This window comes from Centroberyx affinis, unplaced genomic scaffold (genome assembly GCF_046629955.1).
Source record: "Centroberyx affinis isolate AG114_WGS23_722 - 3 ecotype Tasmania unplaced genomic scaffold, CSIRO-AGI_Caff_v1 ptg000066l_1, whole genome shotgun sequence".
Classification (NCBI taxonomy): domain Eukaryota; kingdom Metazoa; phylum Chordata; class Actinopteri; order Beryciformes; family Berycidae; genus Centroberyx; species Centroberyx affinis.
Window position 1 is genome coordinate 65,829 of NW_027278777.1, and position 16,728 is coordinate 82,556.

The 16,728-nt window shown below is 42.1% G+C and overlaps 1 protein-coding gene across 2 annotated transcripts; it reads left to right on the plus strand.

Moving 5' to 3' along the window:
• The first annotated feature begins 475 nt into the window (after positions 1 to 475).
• gpt (glutamic--pyruvic transaminase) lies at positions 476 to 15,269 on the plus strand. 2 transcript variants are annotated; one of them, XM_071520536.1, is made up of 12 exons: positions 476 to 593; positions 1,107 to 1,293; positions 6,673 to 6,762; positions 6,957 to 7,065; positions 7,267 to 7,400; positions 8,433 to 8,676; positions 10,204 to 10,283; positions 10,405 to 10,541; positions 10,985 to 11,159; positions 11,598 to 11,753; positions 14,329 to 14,441; positions 14,676 to 15,269. In XM_071520536.1, the coding sequence occupies exons 2-12, from the start codon at positions 1,156 to 1,158 to the stop codon at positions 14,764 to 14,766; spliced, it is 1,467 nt and encodes a 488-aa protein (XP_071376637.1). In that variant the 5' UTR covers positions 476 to 593; positions 1,107 to 1,155; the 3' UTR covers positions 14,767 to 15,269. The 2 variants fall into 2 exon arrangements, with proteins under 2 accessions (XP_071376637.1, XP_071376631.1); XM_071520530.1 differs by lacking the exon at positions 476 to 593 and having other exon boundaries at positions 973 to 1,293.
• Positions 15,270 to 16,728: the final 1,459 nt, after the last annotated feature.

Here is a 16,728-nt window from a genome sequence, read left to right on the forward strand (position 1 = left end):
GTGACTCCAAACCGGAGCATATACACCCTATAGAACTGCATAAACCGTCTTTGGCTGTCTGCTATCTGTTTCTGTATTTCTGTAGTTGGGTTTCCATCACCTAACTGGCCTCAGGAGGCACTCACTGTACAGAAGGGTTTGGGTTTACTATAGAAATAGGAAGAGAATAAGTGGCTGGGTTTAATTTCTCCAGTGAAAAATGACTATAGCAATCCTATAATATGTTTTAGAAGGTTAATATACAAATATCACAGCAAAAAGGTCACTATAAACATAGTAAGTACCACAGGCAGATGCATGGTTTAAGGTATGTGCTTTATGTGCATTGCCTAAGCTGCTGCTGCAGGCTATTGGGGAGCTAAGTGGGCTCACGTCCAAATAGGAGGAGCAGGATTTTTTTTTTTTTGCAAAGTAGCCCTGAAAGTCTCCTCCCAAAAAAATCTACGGAGCATACTGCTGCTGCTGCATGACAAAAGAAAGGCAGTGCAGTGAGCTGGAGAAGTTGGAAGCGGCCCCGGTTCCCTGGCATTGGCCCTCTGATCCTGTCTGTCGTCTCAGTAACCGGAGAACCGGTCCTGATTGACAACCTAACGGTGCGTAGAGTAACGGGAGGGGAGGGCATGACGGTGGAAATGAAGAGCCCACAAAGGGGAGGGTTGCACTGGCCCAGTATAATGTTGCCATGTGTGCATGGCAACATTTCAGACTGAAAGGCTAGGTCACTGTGGATGCAGCCCGGGCTCAGAGAAACTATCAGGGGGTCTTATCATTTTGGTCGAAGCCCAATCTGAAAGTCCAAAGGTCTTGCACTTGGGCGCCTAAGTTAGTTTTAGGAGTGCGGTGGCTGCACGTGCACAACTTAGATCTTAGACAGTCCTCTCGGGTGTTGCAACCAGTGTGGTGGTCTGGTCTCAGCGCACCGCAGAGTTTTTAGTTCCCCAACTTTAAGGAACTGCAAGCAGACTGTGTAACATGTCAGCTGCACGGATACAAATGTTCCCATGTAGGAGCGTCCGTATTTTAAGCAGGGGGCGAAATGAGTGTGGTCCGAGGGTCCGCTCAGTCACTTCTCCTCTGTCCTCCTCCTCCTCCTCCTATCCCGGCAGAGCCTTCTCAGGACTCAGCGAGACGCGGCGTGGACTCCCCCACGAGAAAATGACCGAGAATGGATTGTCGTCCCGGGGCAAGGTGCTGACCATCGACACCATGAACCCCACCGTGAAGAAGGTGGAATACGCCGTGCGCGGGCCCATCGTGCAGCGCGCGGTGCAGATCGAGCAGGAGCTGAGAGAGGTTTGTCCAGCTGGCAGGCAGATCTCTGCCTCTGTGTCAGCTTTATCTCTGCCTTGCCATGCTGTGTGTCCTTATCTAACCTCGCTTCTATACTTTTCATTCATGCATGTGTAAAGTTTTTGTTTTGCAGTGCACTCATTGTCTATCTTGCATTACATCAGCCATTGTCTTATGCTCATTCTGTTGGTCTGACAGTGACAAAAAAGTTGTATAATCTCACTTGGCAACTGTTTGGGCGCTGTAGAGCAACATCACCCAAACAGTTGTCTCAATGTGTTGTGTCTCAATCCAGTTGTCATTAGAAGGTACATTGCCACGTCATGCTGCCTATAAGGTTGACATTTGTTTTACAGCTATAACTGTTAGTCTTTCTATTTAAAAGCCGAAGACTTAAAAGAGAACAATTCACGATGCTAAAGAGATATTAATATCCTTCAGAATAGCTCCGGAATAGAGCTCAACTAATCTTCCTCTCTCTACCTTCTCTAGGGGCTCTAAATGTTAATTGGACTTTGCAATTCATTAAATTAATTCATTAAAGTTTTTTTTCCTCGAAACATGAATCTAATTAGCTCTAATTGTAGATCAGCAGATGTCCATTACTTGTCATGTGCTTACCATTACCAACATTCTTCAAAAGAAAACTCCATGTGTTGTAATTTGCTGGTCTGCTTACACACCCTCCTATCAAAGTCCATCAGTTAGTTAGTAATATACAGTATGTTGAGCGTGTTGTAGATTAATTGTAGACCTGATTTGAAAGAGCCACGTCTGTTTACTGTTACTAAACAATCATTGGTTTGACGACCCCGATGAAGAAGAACCCTTTCCACAAATTCTACCCTCTGTCTCTCTCTAATAATCTCTAACTGCTGTTGTTTAGTCCTTCTCTTTCTTCTTGAACTTTTTTCACCCTCCCCTGTTCCCTGTTCTCCTTGCTGTTATCACAGCTGCTCATGGTGAGATCCTGAGGAAAGAGGTGAAAGTCCATAGTCTGAATGTACAAGTGGCTATTTATCTGTCCTGTTTACATCGACGCTTCACTGCCTGACCTCGCAGTGAATGTACAAACTCTGTTAGCCTCACTGTACCTGAAACAGTATACGCTGTCTGCAATGTCTAGTCTGAACCCCCACTCCTCCTCCCCCAACGCACACATCCTCATAGTTAATGGTCCACTCAGCAGTCAAGAGGAATGTTTATAATATGCTCTCAAATCTTGCGTCCAGCATTTTTAAACACTTATATGTAAGCAGCACTTTTATTGCGCAATTCAAGTTGATTTGTCTGAATTGGCACCATCAACAAAAACCATTAGTGCATTTCCCTATGAAAGTATCATCTGACCTCTTCCTCTCGCACTACTTCTGTTGTCACAGAAACCAACGCTTTGGTGTACAGAGTGCAGTGTGGTGTGAAAAGTGTCTTCTCTTGAGTGCTTTATTCAGGAAGGGATGAGCATGTGAACAAAGTCTTGCCCAGGTGAAAGGTACATTTAGCGGCTTGGGGCCAGCAGGGAGGGTAATGACAGTGGTGACCTTTTAACCAGATGCTATCAAAGTTTTTCTATTCTGTTTGTTCAGACCCTCGCTCATCCACACAGCCGATCCCCCTCTCTCAGCCAGTGAGGAGCATGGGATGTTTTATTCTCTCCTCAATTGTACAAGAGTTTGATCAGGTGTTGTCTGTCGGATATTTAGATGGTCAAAAAGCAGAAGAAATTGCAGTTGATTCTGTTAGGTCAAAATCCCTTGAGATGGCAGCATTTTCAGGGGAGAAAAAAAAAAGGATTGCCATATCTCTTGCAACTGCTGATGAAGTGATCTTTATGTTCATGAACACTAACAACTAGAGTACTGGAAGTGTTGCCATTTCCATTTTGGACAGCCATAAAAAAATGTGTCCTGTACCTAAACATCTACAGTCTTCCCAGTTTACTCTGTGACCCCCAAAGAGCCTTCAGAGGATCAAGCACTAAAATCCAGATAATAGCAGAAGTCATATAGTACTAGTTTTGTTATATAGTTGTTTTTCTTCATGTTCTACATCACAATCCTTTTCTCTGCAAGTGGACATGATGTGAGAATTTGACGTGTAGCAGAATCAGAGAAAAGTATTTGTTTTTACATTATGCTGTTTCATCTTCGTTGTGCGGCCTCTCGTCAGACTGGTCCAAGTTCCTCTAGACCAGTTCTCTCCTCATTTTACGAGTACCTCCCTTTTCGAACTCAATTCTGAATGGTGTTGGATTACTTTGGGAAAGCTGCTCACAGTGGTTTCATTTACTTGTTTTTGTCAGTGAAATGAACACCCGCAGACCCGCACACACACACACATGCACGCTGCTTATCTCAGTCGCCGTCTTTCTATTTCCTACACACCCTGTTTTTAGAAATGAGACTTTTTGTGACAGAATATTGCCTTGTTCTTGCTCTTTCCTGATGCCAAAGATGTGTTAATATCTCCAATTGTTATGCGCTTTTCCAAACAGCAAATGGACATAAGACATTTCAGAGGCAGACTTTGAGCCAGCATGCTCCACCAATTAACAAGTCCACAAATAAAGGCTGCTATTATTACATTGTGGTCTTTGTTTTGTGCTAATGAGCAGCTGATAATGAATAGGGACCTTGTGGAAATGCTTTCTAAAGCTCAAAGAGTCTCTACGGGGACAGAAACAGAACGCTAGTTTTTGTCATTCTTTCCACACATTCTGGTCGTATGAAAGGCATTATGCAAACCTAGAAAAATATTTTCCACGGAGGAGGGAAGCCAAGAGTTTGTATTATGTCTCAAAGCATTTTCAAATGCTTTGGTCTGTACTGAATATGTATTTGGCATCACCTTCTCGAGAACTCTAACAAATGAGAGCTCAACTTACCACAAGAAACCAGAGAAACTAGAATGACACACAGCCATATTACGCAATGAAAGATTTCTTCTATTATCTGGATTTAATCATGGGAACAGCTTAAGCCACAACACCATACATAAGAGCTTGAGCGGTATTATTTCATTAATGAAGTGTTTTCATTGTAAGGCCCTGCAAGTACATAACAAATGCTGCCTGAGCTTTACACCAAGATCACTGTTAACAGCAAGAGCTCCTGTTTTCTGTGTTGACACTTCAACAACGATTGTTTGCTTGACTGTTTTTATCGGTGATAGAGGACATTCTGTAAAAACACAGGCGTTCGAGTCGGTTCTCAGGGACAGAGGCCGGTTTCAATAAAAGATCCCGTCATCATGAATGGGAGGATCCCTTGGCCAAGGGGTGTGATTCACTCTGCGGCATGCTATTGGCCCAGCCTGAGAGACACCTCCGCTCTGCGACCAATGAGAGAGTCAGAGACTGTTTTCTAAAATCAGGATTGGATTGAACAAATGTTCCTCCCTGTCCAGAACAAACAGAGAGACTGCTTTTGATTTCTGCAGGGTGTCGCTGTGAGGCTCCACTTGTGGCCTCTCCGCACTGTCACGCTGTTCCAAACATCTGGTGTTAACAGTGTGTGTGTGTGTGTGTGTGTGTGCGCATGCATGCCTGCATTGCTGTTTGTCCTCTGTAGTTTTAGAAACTCTATATTATTGGCCTGGAAAGCAGTAGTCTTGCAACCACACTTTTTCGGCAGTAAATTCTCCAAATTCCTTTTTTTCTCAGCATTGCATTCTCCATTCGTTTGACATTCAGTTTACTGCTGCTTTACTCTTGTAAATCCTCTTTTTTCCAGTTGGAAGCTGACACTAAGCAAGGTTAAAAGCCTCTTTGTAATGTATGTCTCTGTGTTTGTGTGTCAGAAGGTTAAGGTTATCCGTACGATAAGACCGTTTGCGCAGGTTGAAACTTTGGTCCCATATTTACACATACTCTTTGCATCAAGTCTGTTGATAAGGTTGCACGTAATATGTTGTGCGTTACTCTTAAAATTGACCTCACTCAGAGGTTTTTTAGATGTTCTTTATTTAGAATAGATGCACGCTTGCATAAAAGTCATTTCTGCCAGTAAAGCAATGTCCTGTACTGTATCTGTAGTGTGAGTGTGAGCGAACACACTCACACACTGCGAGGAACAGTAAGGGAGCACAAAAGAGTGAGAGAACAGCTGACACCAAGCATTTCTAAGTTTGCTACATTCTTCTTGTCTGCTCTCCTAATAGCACAGAGTCCAGTTTGATGGGTATCCTTACCTCTTATTTGTTGCCTATGATAACAATGAGTGGCAGATGCAATGGTATGATCAAAGCCTAGATACAGAGATTTACAGATGATCCAGATACACTTGCTGCTCCAGATACTGCTTGTTTCACTGGCGCTGCTTAGATTCATTCAGAACTAGGCCTTCTTCTGAAATGGCTGAGCTAGTGCATTTACGTGGCTTTCCTGAATATAACTGAAACTGGGTTTAGTTATTTCTGGAGTCTGTACTGTAACTTAGAAAATCTGATGTGTGGAAAGTTTCATTTTTCAACTTTGGAATGAATTTAAAAGATATGTATTTCGTGTTGTTTCAGTGGAACTGAAATTGGATAAATCATACTAATTACTGACTATATAAAAGAAATCCACAAATTGAAACACATTATATAGCCAAAACTAGAAAAGTGTGAATCAGCAATGTGTTTGAATGTACTTTGCCCATTTTATGCGCTACTGCCGCTACCTTTGAACACTCTGCATTCTCCTTGCCTGCTATTAAGCAACAACTTAAATCTGAAGTTAAACCTGCCCATTTGGAGGCTTAATTTAAGCCCTAATTTATTCCTGAGGTAGCAGAGAAGCTGTAGTCTCCTCTTATTTACTCAGACAAATTTTAGTCCAGAACAGGCTTATGTTAGGACTTTCAAAATATAGACCTTTTTCAGTAATTCAGTTTAAATTAATAAAATCCTGATAATTCTGTGTTGCACGACTATCTGTTACTATAAATTAAAAATTGTAGCTAGGTAAAAGTTTACTACATTCAGTTTCTGAACTGCTGGGCTAGCCATCTGAAGACAGCAGGGCATTGTGGGTGAAGTTGTTGGGTGAAAGTTAAAGCATAAGTGTAGGTGTGTGGGCGGTTGTTTCTGGGATGTTTGAGCCCTTTGGACGTTTTGTGGGACCAATTTACCCAAATTAAATTTAGTAAGATGGGAGGTGCTCACTTGATAACACCAATGACCCGCTCTCACCCTCCCCCCTTTCCTCTAACAAATCAAGTCAGGTTTCCTCATAGGCACTCACCCTACATTGTACAAAAGACAATCACATCACATTTTAAACGGGTAAATGAAGACGGTGCTTGAAATGTCTGTTCTTCAAACTCTTTTCCATTTGCACCTCCTAACTGTCTCCAGTCTGCCCATGTCACCGTTTCCATATGTTGTGTTTATGTCCTGCAGGGAGTCAAGAAGCCCTTTGCTGAGGTCATCAAGGCCAACATTGGTGACGCACATGCCATGGGCCAGCAGCCAATCACCTTCTTCCGTCAGGTCTGCACCTAAGCTCCGCCGACCTATCATCTAAATATAGCGACTCTCTTATGATTTATGAATCTCTTGATAAAACAGTTTTCTTGCCTTGTAAATAAGTTGGTGTCAATTGATTTTCTCTGTCCTGTGGAGGAATGTGTGCAGGATTTTGCATAATTCCCTGTCCCCCGACACCCCCCTTCTCTTTTTTCAAGGTCTTGGCACTCTGCTCTTACCCTGAACTGTTGAATGACAGCACATTCCCAGAGGATGCTAAAAGTAGAGCACGCCGCATTTTGCAGTCCTGTGGAGGGAGCAGTATGGGTGTGTATTTAGTGTGTTGGCATGTTGTGCATGTACAGTGAACTATTATCACTCATTATCACCTTTTAGTCTCTTTATACCTAGCTTTTGTGTTATGTAGGCTTTCTCTTGGTGCTTTCTGGAGTTAAACTTTTGTGAGTTTACTCAGTTCTTGTTATTTGTCACAGTAATTTCCATTGTCTTCATCTGTACCTTCCTCAGGTGCTTACAGTGCCAGTCAGGGCATAGACTGTGTGCGTCAGGATGTGGCTGGCTACATTGAGCGAAGGGACGGCGGTGTTCCCTGTGATCCAGACAACATCTACCTCACCACAGGGGCCAGCGACGGCATCGTGGTACAAAATCCTTATCATTTTAGATTAGATTAGATTATGCATACTGTGCAGTAATAGTTAATAGTTAATAATAGTTAATAATAGTTAATATAATAGCCATAGTAATAATTTCAGAGTTTCAGTGCTTTGTTGTCAGCAACCCTCAGGTGTCATGCACATATCAAGATAAAGTACATACCATAAAATACATGACAAGTACATAACATGTCTGTAAAGTGCATACTTTAAAGTGCACACCCTGTAATGTAGCATCCTGTTTAACTGCAAAATAGTTAAAAACATCATGAGTTAAATAAAAAAAAGTAGTATGATCAAAATAAAAAAATAAAAATAAAAAATGCAAGCAGCCTCACAGTTAAAGCGCATATTGTTCGTAGTATGTCGGACTGGAGTCTAGTCTTGTTTATTTATGTAGCCCTTTATCACCGTCAAGTCTCAAAGGGCTTTACATACCATAATATGCATGTCATATACCATACTACATCATACATACACATGTACTGTACTGGAGTACATTAAATAGCTATGAAGTGACTTGCAGACTAGGGCTGAACGATTTTGAAAAAATATCTAATTGCGATTATTTTGACTGATATTGCAATTGCGATATGATTTGCGATATTAGAGGAAATGATAATTTTTACATCATTATTCTCATTTTCATTGAAAAACGTATTAAAATGATTATGGTGTGATTTTTGCGGGGATCTGTACCAAACAAAGATGTTTTCTTAAGTCTGTAGAATATGATGTGTAGGCCAGGACATCTCTGCAGCATGACAATATTTAATTTAAAACAACACATTTCGCCTTTAACAAATATTGCACCTCCTGCGATTTGAAAATTGCAGTAGGCCATATTGCAATTTCGTAAAAATTTTGATTAATTGTTCAGCCCTATTGCAGACAAAGCTACATCAAAATGTAAAAAGGTATATATGTAGGTGACATGGTTGTGCTGACTTGTATTCTCCCGTCACTATTCGTATTTCCCATGTCCTTCTCCTTTACCACCCTGTCCGTCGCTCTTAGACCATGCTGAAGCTGCTGGTGTGTGGTGAGGGCGCGACCCGCACAGGCGTGATGATCTCCATCCCCCAGTACCCGCTGTACTCGGCCGCCCTGGCCGAACTGGGCGCCGTGCAGATCAACTACTACCTTAATGAGCAGAAATGCTGGAGCCTGGACATGAGCGAGCTGCAGCGCGCCCTGGAGGAGGCCAGGCGCCACTGCAACCCCCGAGCCCTCTGCATCATCAACCCTGGAAACCCCACCGGTAGACTTCATGTAACACATTCAACATACAGTGGAAAACAATGAGATTTTTATTGTCAAAGGGATCTTGAAATATAACCACAAGAGAAGTTACAGTTACACAGTTACAACAGTTAGTATCTTTGTAAGAGCTTATTATGACTAGTAGCGGTAATTTTGTTGTTGCTGTTGTTTAGGACAGACATCATGATATCAATAGAGATATTACAGTATATATTTTTTGTTGTGGAAATCTGAAAGGGGCGGGATTTTCACTAAACTCTTAAAAAGAGAGATTGAACTGAGCTCCAAAGCAGAACAAGCTCGAATCTAGGAGATAGGACACAGCAGTCGGTCAGTAAGTGTTTTGAATCTTTGTTTCTGGGTTAGATTTGGACTTAGGCTGTTGTCAGGCTTTGTTGTGGTGGAGCACTTCCTGGTTTCACTCTCTGATGAGTTTCGATAGGTGGGTCAGCTGACGTGGGTCCCGCAGGTCTCGCCCAACACCTCACTGGGTGCAGTGATCCGCTCACATGGCTTCTCATACCATTCATATGCTGACGATACTCAGCTCCTCCTATCGTTCCCGCCAGACAACCCCACAGTCTCGGCACGGATATCGGCATGCCTCGCCAATATCTCGGCTTGGATGAAGGAACGCCACCTTCAGCTTAACTTGTCAAAGACTGAGCTCCTTGTCATCCCAGCCAGTCCTTCTGTACAACAACAGATCAGTATCCAGCTCGAATCAGCTCAGCTCATGCCCACAAAGTCTGCCAGAAACTTGGGTGTCATGATTGATGACCAACTAACCTTCAAGGAGCATGTGGCTTCTGTTGCTTGGTCATGCCGATTTGCTCTGTACAATATCAGAAAGATCAGACCCTACCTGTCTGAGCATGCAGCACAACTCCTGGTATAGGCGCTTGTAATATCACACCTTGACTACTGCAACTCCTTACTGGCAGGGCTCCCGGCATGTAAGCTCAAACCTCTGCAGATGATCCAGAGCGCGGCGGCACGTCTGGTCTTCAACCAACCCAAAAGAGCACATGTCACTCCGCTGTTCATGTCCCTCCACTGGCTCTCAGTTGCTGCCCGCATCAAGTTCAAGTCCTTGATGCTCGCCTACAAAGCAGCTACCACAACGGCTATATATTTATTTGCCTCTATGCACTCTATGCATTGCCTCATAGCACTGCCTCGTAGCACCTATGTCCTGTTGGACGAGAACTTAGCTTTATGGCACTTACTCTCGTTGTTCCCTCCTGACTAGAACCTTGCTTGTGTTGTATGAAAATCTCATGTGTAAGTTGCTTTGGATAAAAGCGTCTGCCAAATGTGAAATTGTAATTGTAATTGTATATTATATCATCTTGTCCTGCACTGCTGATGATTACTGTAACAGTCAAAAAGATCAATTAATGACATTCAGTTTTATAACCGCAGATTCATTTGCTGCCACTAGATGGCAGCAAATGATATAACTGCCAGTCTAATCACCCAGTGCTTTTCCTGATAATGGACCTCCTTCTTTTCTTTTTCACAGGTCAAGTTCAGAGCAGACAGTGCATTGAGGATGTGATCCGATTTGCTGCAAAGGAGCGTCTCTTCCTAATGGCTGATGAGGTACTGTAAACCGACCAGATGACTGTGACTAACTTGTCTCTTTTCTGTCTCTTTCATCTACTACATTACCTTATTGTATTCATTACCCTGTGCTATCTGTCATTCTGTGCCCATCACCCAGGTGTACCAGGATAATGTGTATGCTGATGGTTGCCAGTTCCATTCCTTTAAGAAGGTGCTGTTTGAGATGGGACCAGAGTACTCCAACACTGTGGAACTGGCATCCTTCCACTCCACCTCTAAATGTTACATGGGAGAGTAAGTCATCTTACCTTCATTCTGAGATAAATCTATGCCAGGTCTAATAGTGGAAAATACCTCTTGATGTTTGTTTTAACTGGCTTGAAGTAGCAGATGGATGGGGTTTATCACATCAGGTCAGTTCAGATAATGTCAGATAAGTTGTCAAGTCAGATCATTATGCTAAATCAACTTTCAAGTGATTTCCTTTCATTTTCTGGCTCTTTTGTTTGGCAAATCTCACCATTTTTGACATTTAAGTAGACTAAAATCAACTCAAAGTCAAAAAGTATTTGCAGGGTTTTTTTTAATCTGTACTCATAACTGCTTGGAATAGATATTTAGCTTGTGTTTTGCTATTCATTTGTTTCCTACTTCATATTATATCTCTCTTTCTTTCTGTCTCATAAAGCAGTCCCCTTTCTGCTGGGTCACATCATAATGTTCTCTCTGTTCCCTAGGTGTGGTTTCCGCGGCGGCTACATGGAGATCATCAACATGGACGCTGAGGTGAAGGCACAGCTGACCAAGCTGGTGTCGGTCCGTCTGTGTCCCCCCGTTCCTGGACAGGCCCTAATGGACCTGGTGGTCAACTCTCCCCAGCCTGGGGAACCCTCCTACGACAACTTCATCAAGGTACACAGACCTACGTTCTTAATCCCACGACTCTCATTATCTACAGTATGATTCTAGTAGTCCTGTCCACAGTCTTTACTGACTCATTTGTACATCTGACGTCAAATTGCTCTGGGAAATGTAGAGATCTTGTGGTGCATAGCAGATTCTTTACCTGTGATAACTCCTGAAAGGCATGACTCTTTGTAGGTGTGAAATTGTTGTGCATGTGATAAGGTTGTTTGTTCACCGCATGTTATTCATGTGACTGCTATTTACAGGTCCAGTACAATCAAGCATCTAAAATCCTAGGCAGTGCAAATGTTACCAATGTTCACTATTTCATTTGTTCTCTCTCTCTCTCTCTGTCTCTCTCTCTCGTTCCCTCTCTCTCCCTCTCTCCTCCTCTCTCCCTCCCTCTACTTCCATTTCTATTTCTATTCTCTTTTCCATGCCCAGGAGCGCACAGCCACCCTAAGTGTCTTAGCGGAGAAGGCCAAGCTGACGGAGCAGATTCTGAACACTGTGCCTGGCATCAGCTGTAATCCTGTGCAGGGTGCAATGTACTCCTTCCCTTGCATAACCATCCCTGAAAAGGCCATCAAAGAGGCCAAGGTCAGTGCTTAATCTGCTCTGATAAATGTTTCAAGGTTTAAGTTTGAGTTTTTTTTATCCCTTCAAGAAAGATGTTGGTCAAGTGCAGTATAGAATGAAAATAATTCAGTGGAATATATTTAATTATATAATTATACAGAATGCACTCCACTGACCCTCACATACAAACATCACCCACTCATTCATCAGTGCATGCCCTCAATACACACACACACACACACACACACACACACACACACACACACACACACACACATACACACACACACAAACACAATCTGCAACCCACACTTTCATACACACTGACGCAAATCAGGGCTTGCATTATACACCCGCATAAGATATGGTACACAATGTGAAAATTCCTGAAACCTACATCTCATACATCACCTTATGCTGGATTAAATTATTATTAACCAGGCTCCACATAAATCATTAGGCGTGCTGTACGTCCAGTATCTTGTTTGCTGAGGGAACAAATGATTTCCAATACCTTGTTTCAATTCTGTCCCGAGGTTGACTGCTCAGTTGGAAATTCAGGTTGGGGGGATGAGCAATCACTGAGAATCGGATTTGCCTTATTCAGGATAAGTAGGTGTCAGTAGGTCATATGTAAAGGTGACCTACTGACACCTGATCATACAGTGAGGTTTTGCCTTGTCTTGGGTGCGCTTATTTCCAAAAACGCACGTAGAACCAAAAGACAGGGCTTGTTTGTAAAACAGAAAGTTGCAAAACACAGTGGTCAACATTAAAATTGGCAGTTTACATAAAAAGATTTGTGATCTTAGCTGCTGCGCAGTCCATAACCTTGAGCTTGTTCTCCGTCTCAATCTCAGTACTCAGGTCCTTCTACGGTTGACACCCTTTAAAAAGGCTTTGAAAAGGCTTTACAAAGGCTATTGATCCAGGGGAAAGGAGAGGACACCAGATTTATTTCACCTCAAATCTGTAACCATCTCTTTTTGTTTTCTTTACGCCAACCTTCAGTCATCTTTGCACCACTGAATAAATTCTCCTGTCTCTTCCTCAAAGCCTTCCAGTGACGTAGGCTCAGGTTTGAGTGCTTTTGCCTTCATTGGTGTACAACTCTGAAGGGCACCTGTGCTAATAGTCCTGGAAGATGAGGGGAAAAAAAGGACAATTGTTGCCATGAAAAAGTACGATAAATCTTGCTAGAATTACTAGCGAAGTAAAAATGAATTGACATGAAAAGATGTTGGATTTTTTTTTCTTCCATAAATTTATCACTGTAAATTTAGTTACAAAGAGTAGCTCAAGTGAGCTGCTTGTGCTCATTTGGTCCAATTTGGGACTCAATGGATTTGATTTTCTGCAAATTAATAATCCTTTCCCAGTGAACTTGCAAGTCACAAATCAAAAGCGGCGTGGGGAGGAAATAATGAAAGATGCTCCTACGAAGCAGTTGGTAGCATAATTACAACAGTGCTACAGTTACCCAAAGTACTACTCAATACTCCAGTTGTTATCAGAGTATCAAGCTTCAACATACACTATAATTTGTTCTAGGTATGAGGGTTATTTAACTTAAAGTCTTTCCTAACTCTGATCTAACCTGCTGATTTCTTCTTACATGAAGGGAACGCCAACCCACTCTTCTGTGTAAGGTCCAATGATGAAGCTATAGTTATCCGCAGTTATGAATGTAAGAGCCAAATGGTAGACAGCGTCAAGGGGCTTAAGGGTGGAGACAGCTGCATGTCTATATATTACATCTCTGTAATCCAGAACAGAAAGCAATAATCCCTCCACTGCCTTCTTTCTACAAGACATGGGAAAGCAGGTCCGTTTCAACTGCAACTTTTTACCAAATTACCTGTAAGGGTTTTGAATGCAAATTTATCATCAATCCAGAAACTCAAATTTTGATGAGGGACATGCTCAATATGAGTACCATTCATAGTACAAATCTCAACATTATTTAATACAAGTTTGAGACCAATAAGAGCCTTCTGGAGAGCACTGAAGGCAAGCTGTAGGTTCTCAACGACCGATTGTACAGAATGGATGCAACAGTACATAACTGTCATCTGCATAAAGATGTACCGTACAGGTATTTCTCTGAGAGGTCATGTCATTAATATAAGAGGATGGGGCCTAATACTGATCTTTGTAGAACCCCTTTAGTTTTCCTTAAAAACTGCACATCCCCCACCTTTTATACATTCAGATCTTTCCAACAGATACTTTTCAAACGAGGCACAAGCAGCAGCAGCATCAAAACCAACGAGTGAAAGTCTATACAGCAATCAATGAACAGTGAATCCACTGTGTCGAACGCCTTAGACAAATCAAAAAAAGAGCAGCACAAGTTTGCCTGTCATCCAAAACAGACACAATGTGATTGACGACTAGAGAGTTGGAAGAGATGGTGCTGTGCTCAGCCCTGAACCCGGAGTGGTAAGTGCTTAATATAGAATATCTAGCAAGAAAGGTCTTGGGGCAGTATTTATTTAACTCTCATTTATCGCCACCCAATACACGATGGGATCTGCTGTTCGATGTAAGAACTGTATTCATGACCTCCCTCCTTTTCTTTTCTTCTACCTCTTAGGAGAAGGGCCAGGCTCCAGACATGTTCTACTGCATGAAGATGCTGGAGGAGACGGGGATCTGCCTAGTACCTGGAAGCGGCTTCGGCCAGAGGGATGGAACCTACCACTTCAGGTGCAGAACACTTTGCGAAAACCACGTTTCACTACATCTGTGCCAAGTTTAGGAAAGGGAATGCTATGTCATTGTCAGACTTTTTGTCACACACACTTTGCCTTTTAGACCCTCTCAGGTTATTGCATTACTCATTTCAATGATCCATAAAGTGTAACTGTTTACCAAGGCATGTGATTGTGTCACTTTGGTTCATTATTAATATTCTCTTTGTCCTTTCCCCTCCCAATCCAGAATGACCATTTTGCCACCGACGGACAAGCTGAAGATCCTGCTAAATAAAGTGAAGGAGTTCCACCAGAAATTCACCCAGCAGTATTCTTAACTTTCCACATCTCTTCCTCCAATCAGAGCTCACACTCAGCCAATCAGAATTCACCCGTCACTAATAAGTGCCTTCCCTACAGTGGCTCTGGTGGTCTCTGTGATGATGCACTTTAGCCTCTACAAGATTCTCATTTGGACTTACATGGACAGTACACAAGGCACTATTTGTGTCAAAAAAACAAACAAAACTTGAGACTGGAAGGCGTGTCGTTCTTATTCAGAGGCACGTCAGTTTGGTACAGTATATGTGATTTCATTTCATGTCTGTGTCATTTCAGTTTTGAAGGACGTATGTGTAAGTAGGCTTATGTATTTGTGCATATGAGAGAGAGCTTGTCTATGTGCATGTCAAGCTAATGTAATGGTACAATTGAAAATGAACTGATGCTGCATAAAACTTCTGAGAAGTGTACAACTGGTTAAAATATTCCATTCCTGCAGACAAACCTTGACAAGGAGAACATGCAAAAAAAAAGAGAAAATCCCATTTATATGATCATTCAGCAATGATTTTGTATTATCAAAATAAAGATAATAATCTATATTGTGCATGTCATGATTTTATTACAAAGTTGTTGTGTTTTTTGGAAGATTCAGATGTATTTAGAGTTTACAGTAAGACTAATAGCTCTTCTCTTCTGTTGAAAATTAACTGTATAGACCAAAGTGAAGGATGCAAGATGACCACAGGCTAGTTTTTAGGGGATCCAACAAAAGGGCACACTCCTGTTACGAAAGACACTGAACTTCTGGTAATTAGTGAAGTACTGAAGACAACATCCAGTTTGACAATCCCCATAAAGAGCGAGGAGGCTAATGAAATCACACACACACACATGGGAGATGGCCGGCTGTCTGTACCCTGTTGAAACTGTCGCCTCTAATGATGATGATGTTGTTCAGCTTGACTTCAACCTCCGAAGATTGTACCGATAGATGCTATAACTGCTTTTATTCTCTCTATTAATCTGTCATCTACTTTATTGCCCAGTATGCAGTTTCAAAGCAAGGTAGGATGATGAATGGCGCTGAGGGTTTGTGTGTGTGTGTGTGAGAGAGAGAGACAGAGAGAGAGAGAGCGATAGAGATTGAAAGACTATGTTGGGAGTCTATTAAAGTGAGGCATGTAGTTTGAAGAGGTTTTCTGCTCTCTTTTTCTCTTCTCCACAGCGGCTGTCAACTTTAATTATCTTTGACAAAGGGGCTCCTGAATCCTAATTATACTGTGCTTTGTCTTTCCTGGAGCCCCTCACCATTCACTCTCGCAGCATGACGTGCTCACACGTTCCAGTCCTCTTCACCCTAAATTAATTGGGTGCGCTTGCGTTTTCTCTCTTGTCTCCTGACATCTTTTGGGAATCAAAGGTCATCATTAGTTCGGGTGGGGATGTAGGTCAGCGGAGAGACAGTCATGCATCAGACATCAGCATTGTCATGTGATCCTCCTGGTTATTATAATGATCAGTCCTTACTCACAGCTTTTGGTTTTGAAAGCTGAGATTAATATGATGGACTGCAACAGCATATCGACTCGAAATGTGGTTTGTGATCATACTGTGTTCATTATTGTGCATGCATGTATGCCTGCACAGGTGTGTGTGTGTGTGTGTGTGTGTGTGTGTGTGTGTGGGTAGAACCATGATCTATGGGAAAGAGAATATCATTCAACAGATCCAGGTTCTAACTTCAGCTGACATTTAGCACAGAAATGGAGGAATGTGATCCCGCCAAAAATGTCATGAGAGACTCAAACCAAACTTGAGGGATTAGATGTCACAAATCTAATTGAATTATTTTCAGTTATATCTGGCCTGCTGTTGAAAAAGGAATTACTGATAAAATTAATAACTAAAATCAATTCACCATGCAGATTGTCTATGCAGTATTTTTCTTGCATACTCAAACATCTTGAAAACACTATTTTCAGTGTATTTTCAGACTAACCTAATCAAAATACAGT

Excerpts from the sequence above, each read along its gene's own strand:
- gpt (XM_071520530.1), top strand. The coding sequence starts at position 973 with ATGTCAGCTGCACGGATACAAATGTTCCCATGTAGGAGCGTCCGTATT. Across the intron at positions 1,294-6,672 it reads TCGAGCAGGAGCTGAGAGAG|GGAGTCAAGAAGCCCTTTGC; the intron begins GTTTGTCCAGCT and ends TATGTCCTGCAG. Across the intron at positions 7,066-7,266 it reads CTGTGGAGGGAGCAGTATGG|GTGCTTACAGTGCCAGTCAG; the intron begins GTGTGTATTTAG and ends TACCTTCCTCAG.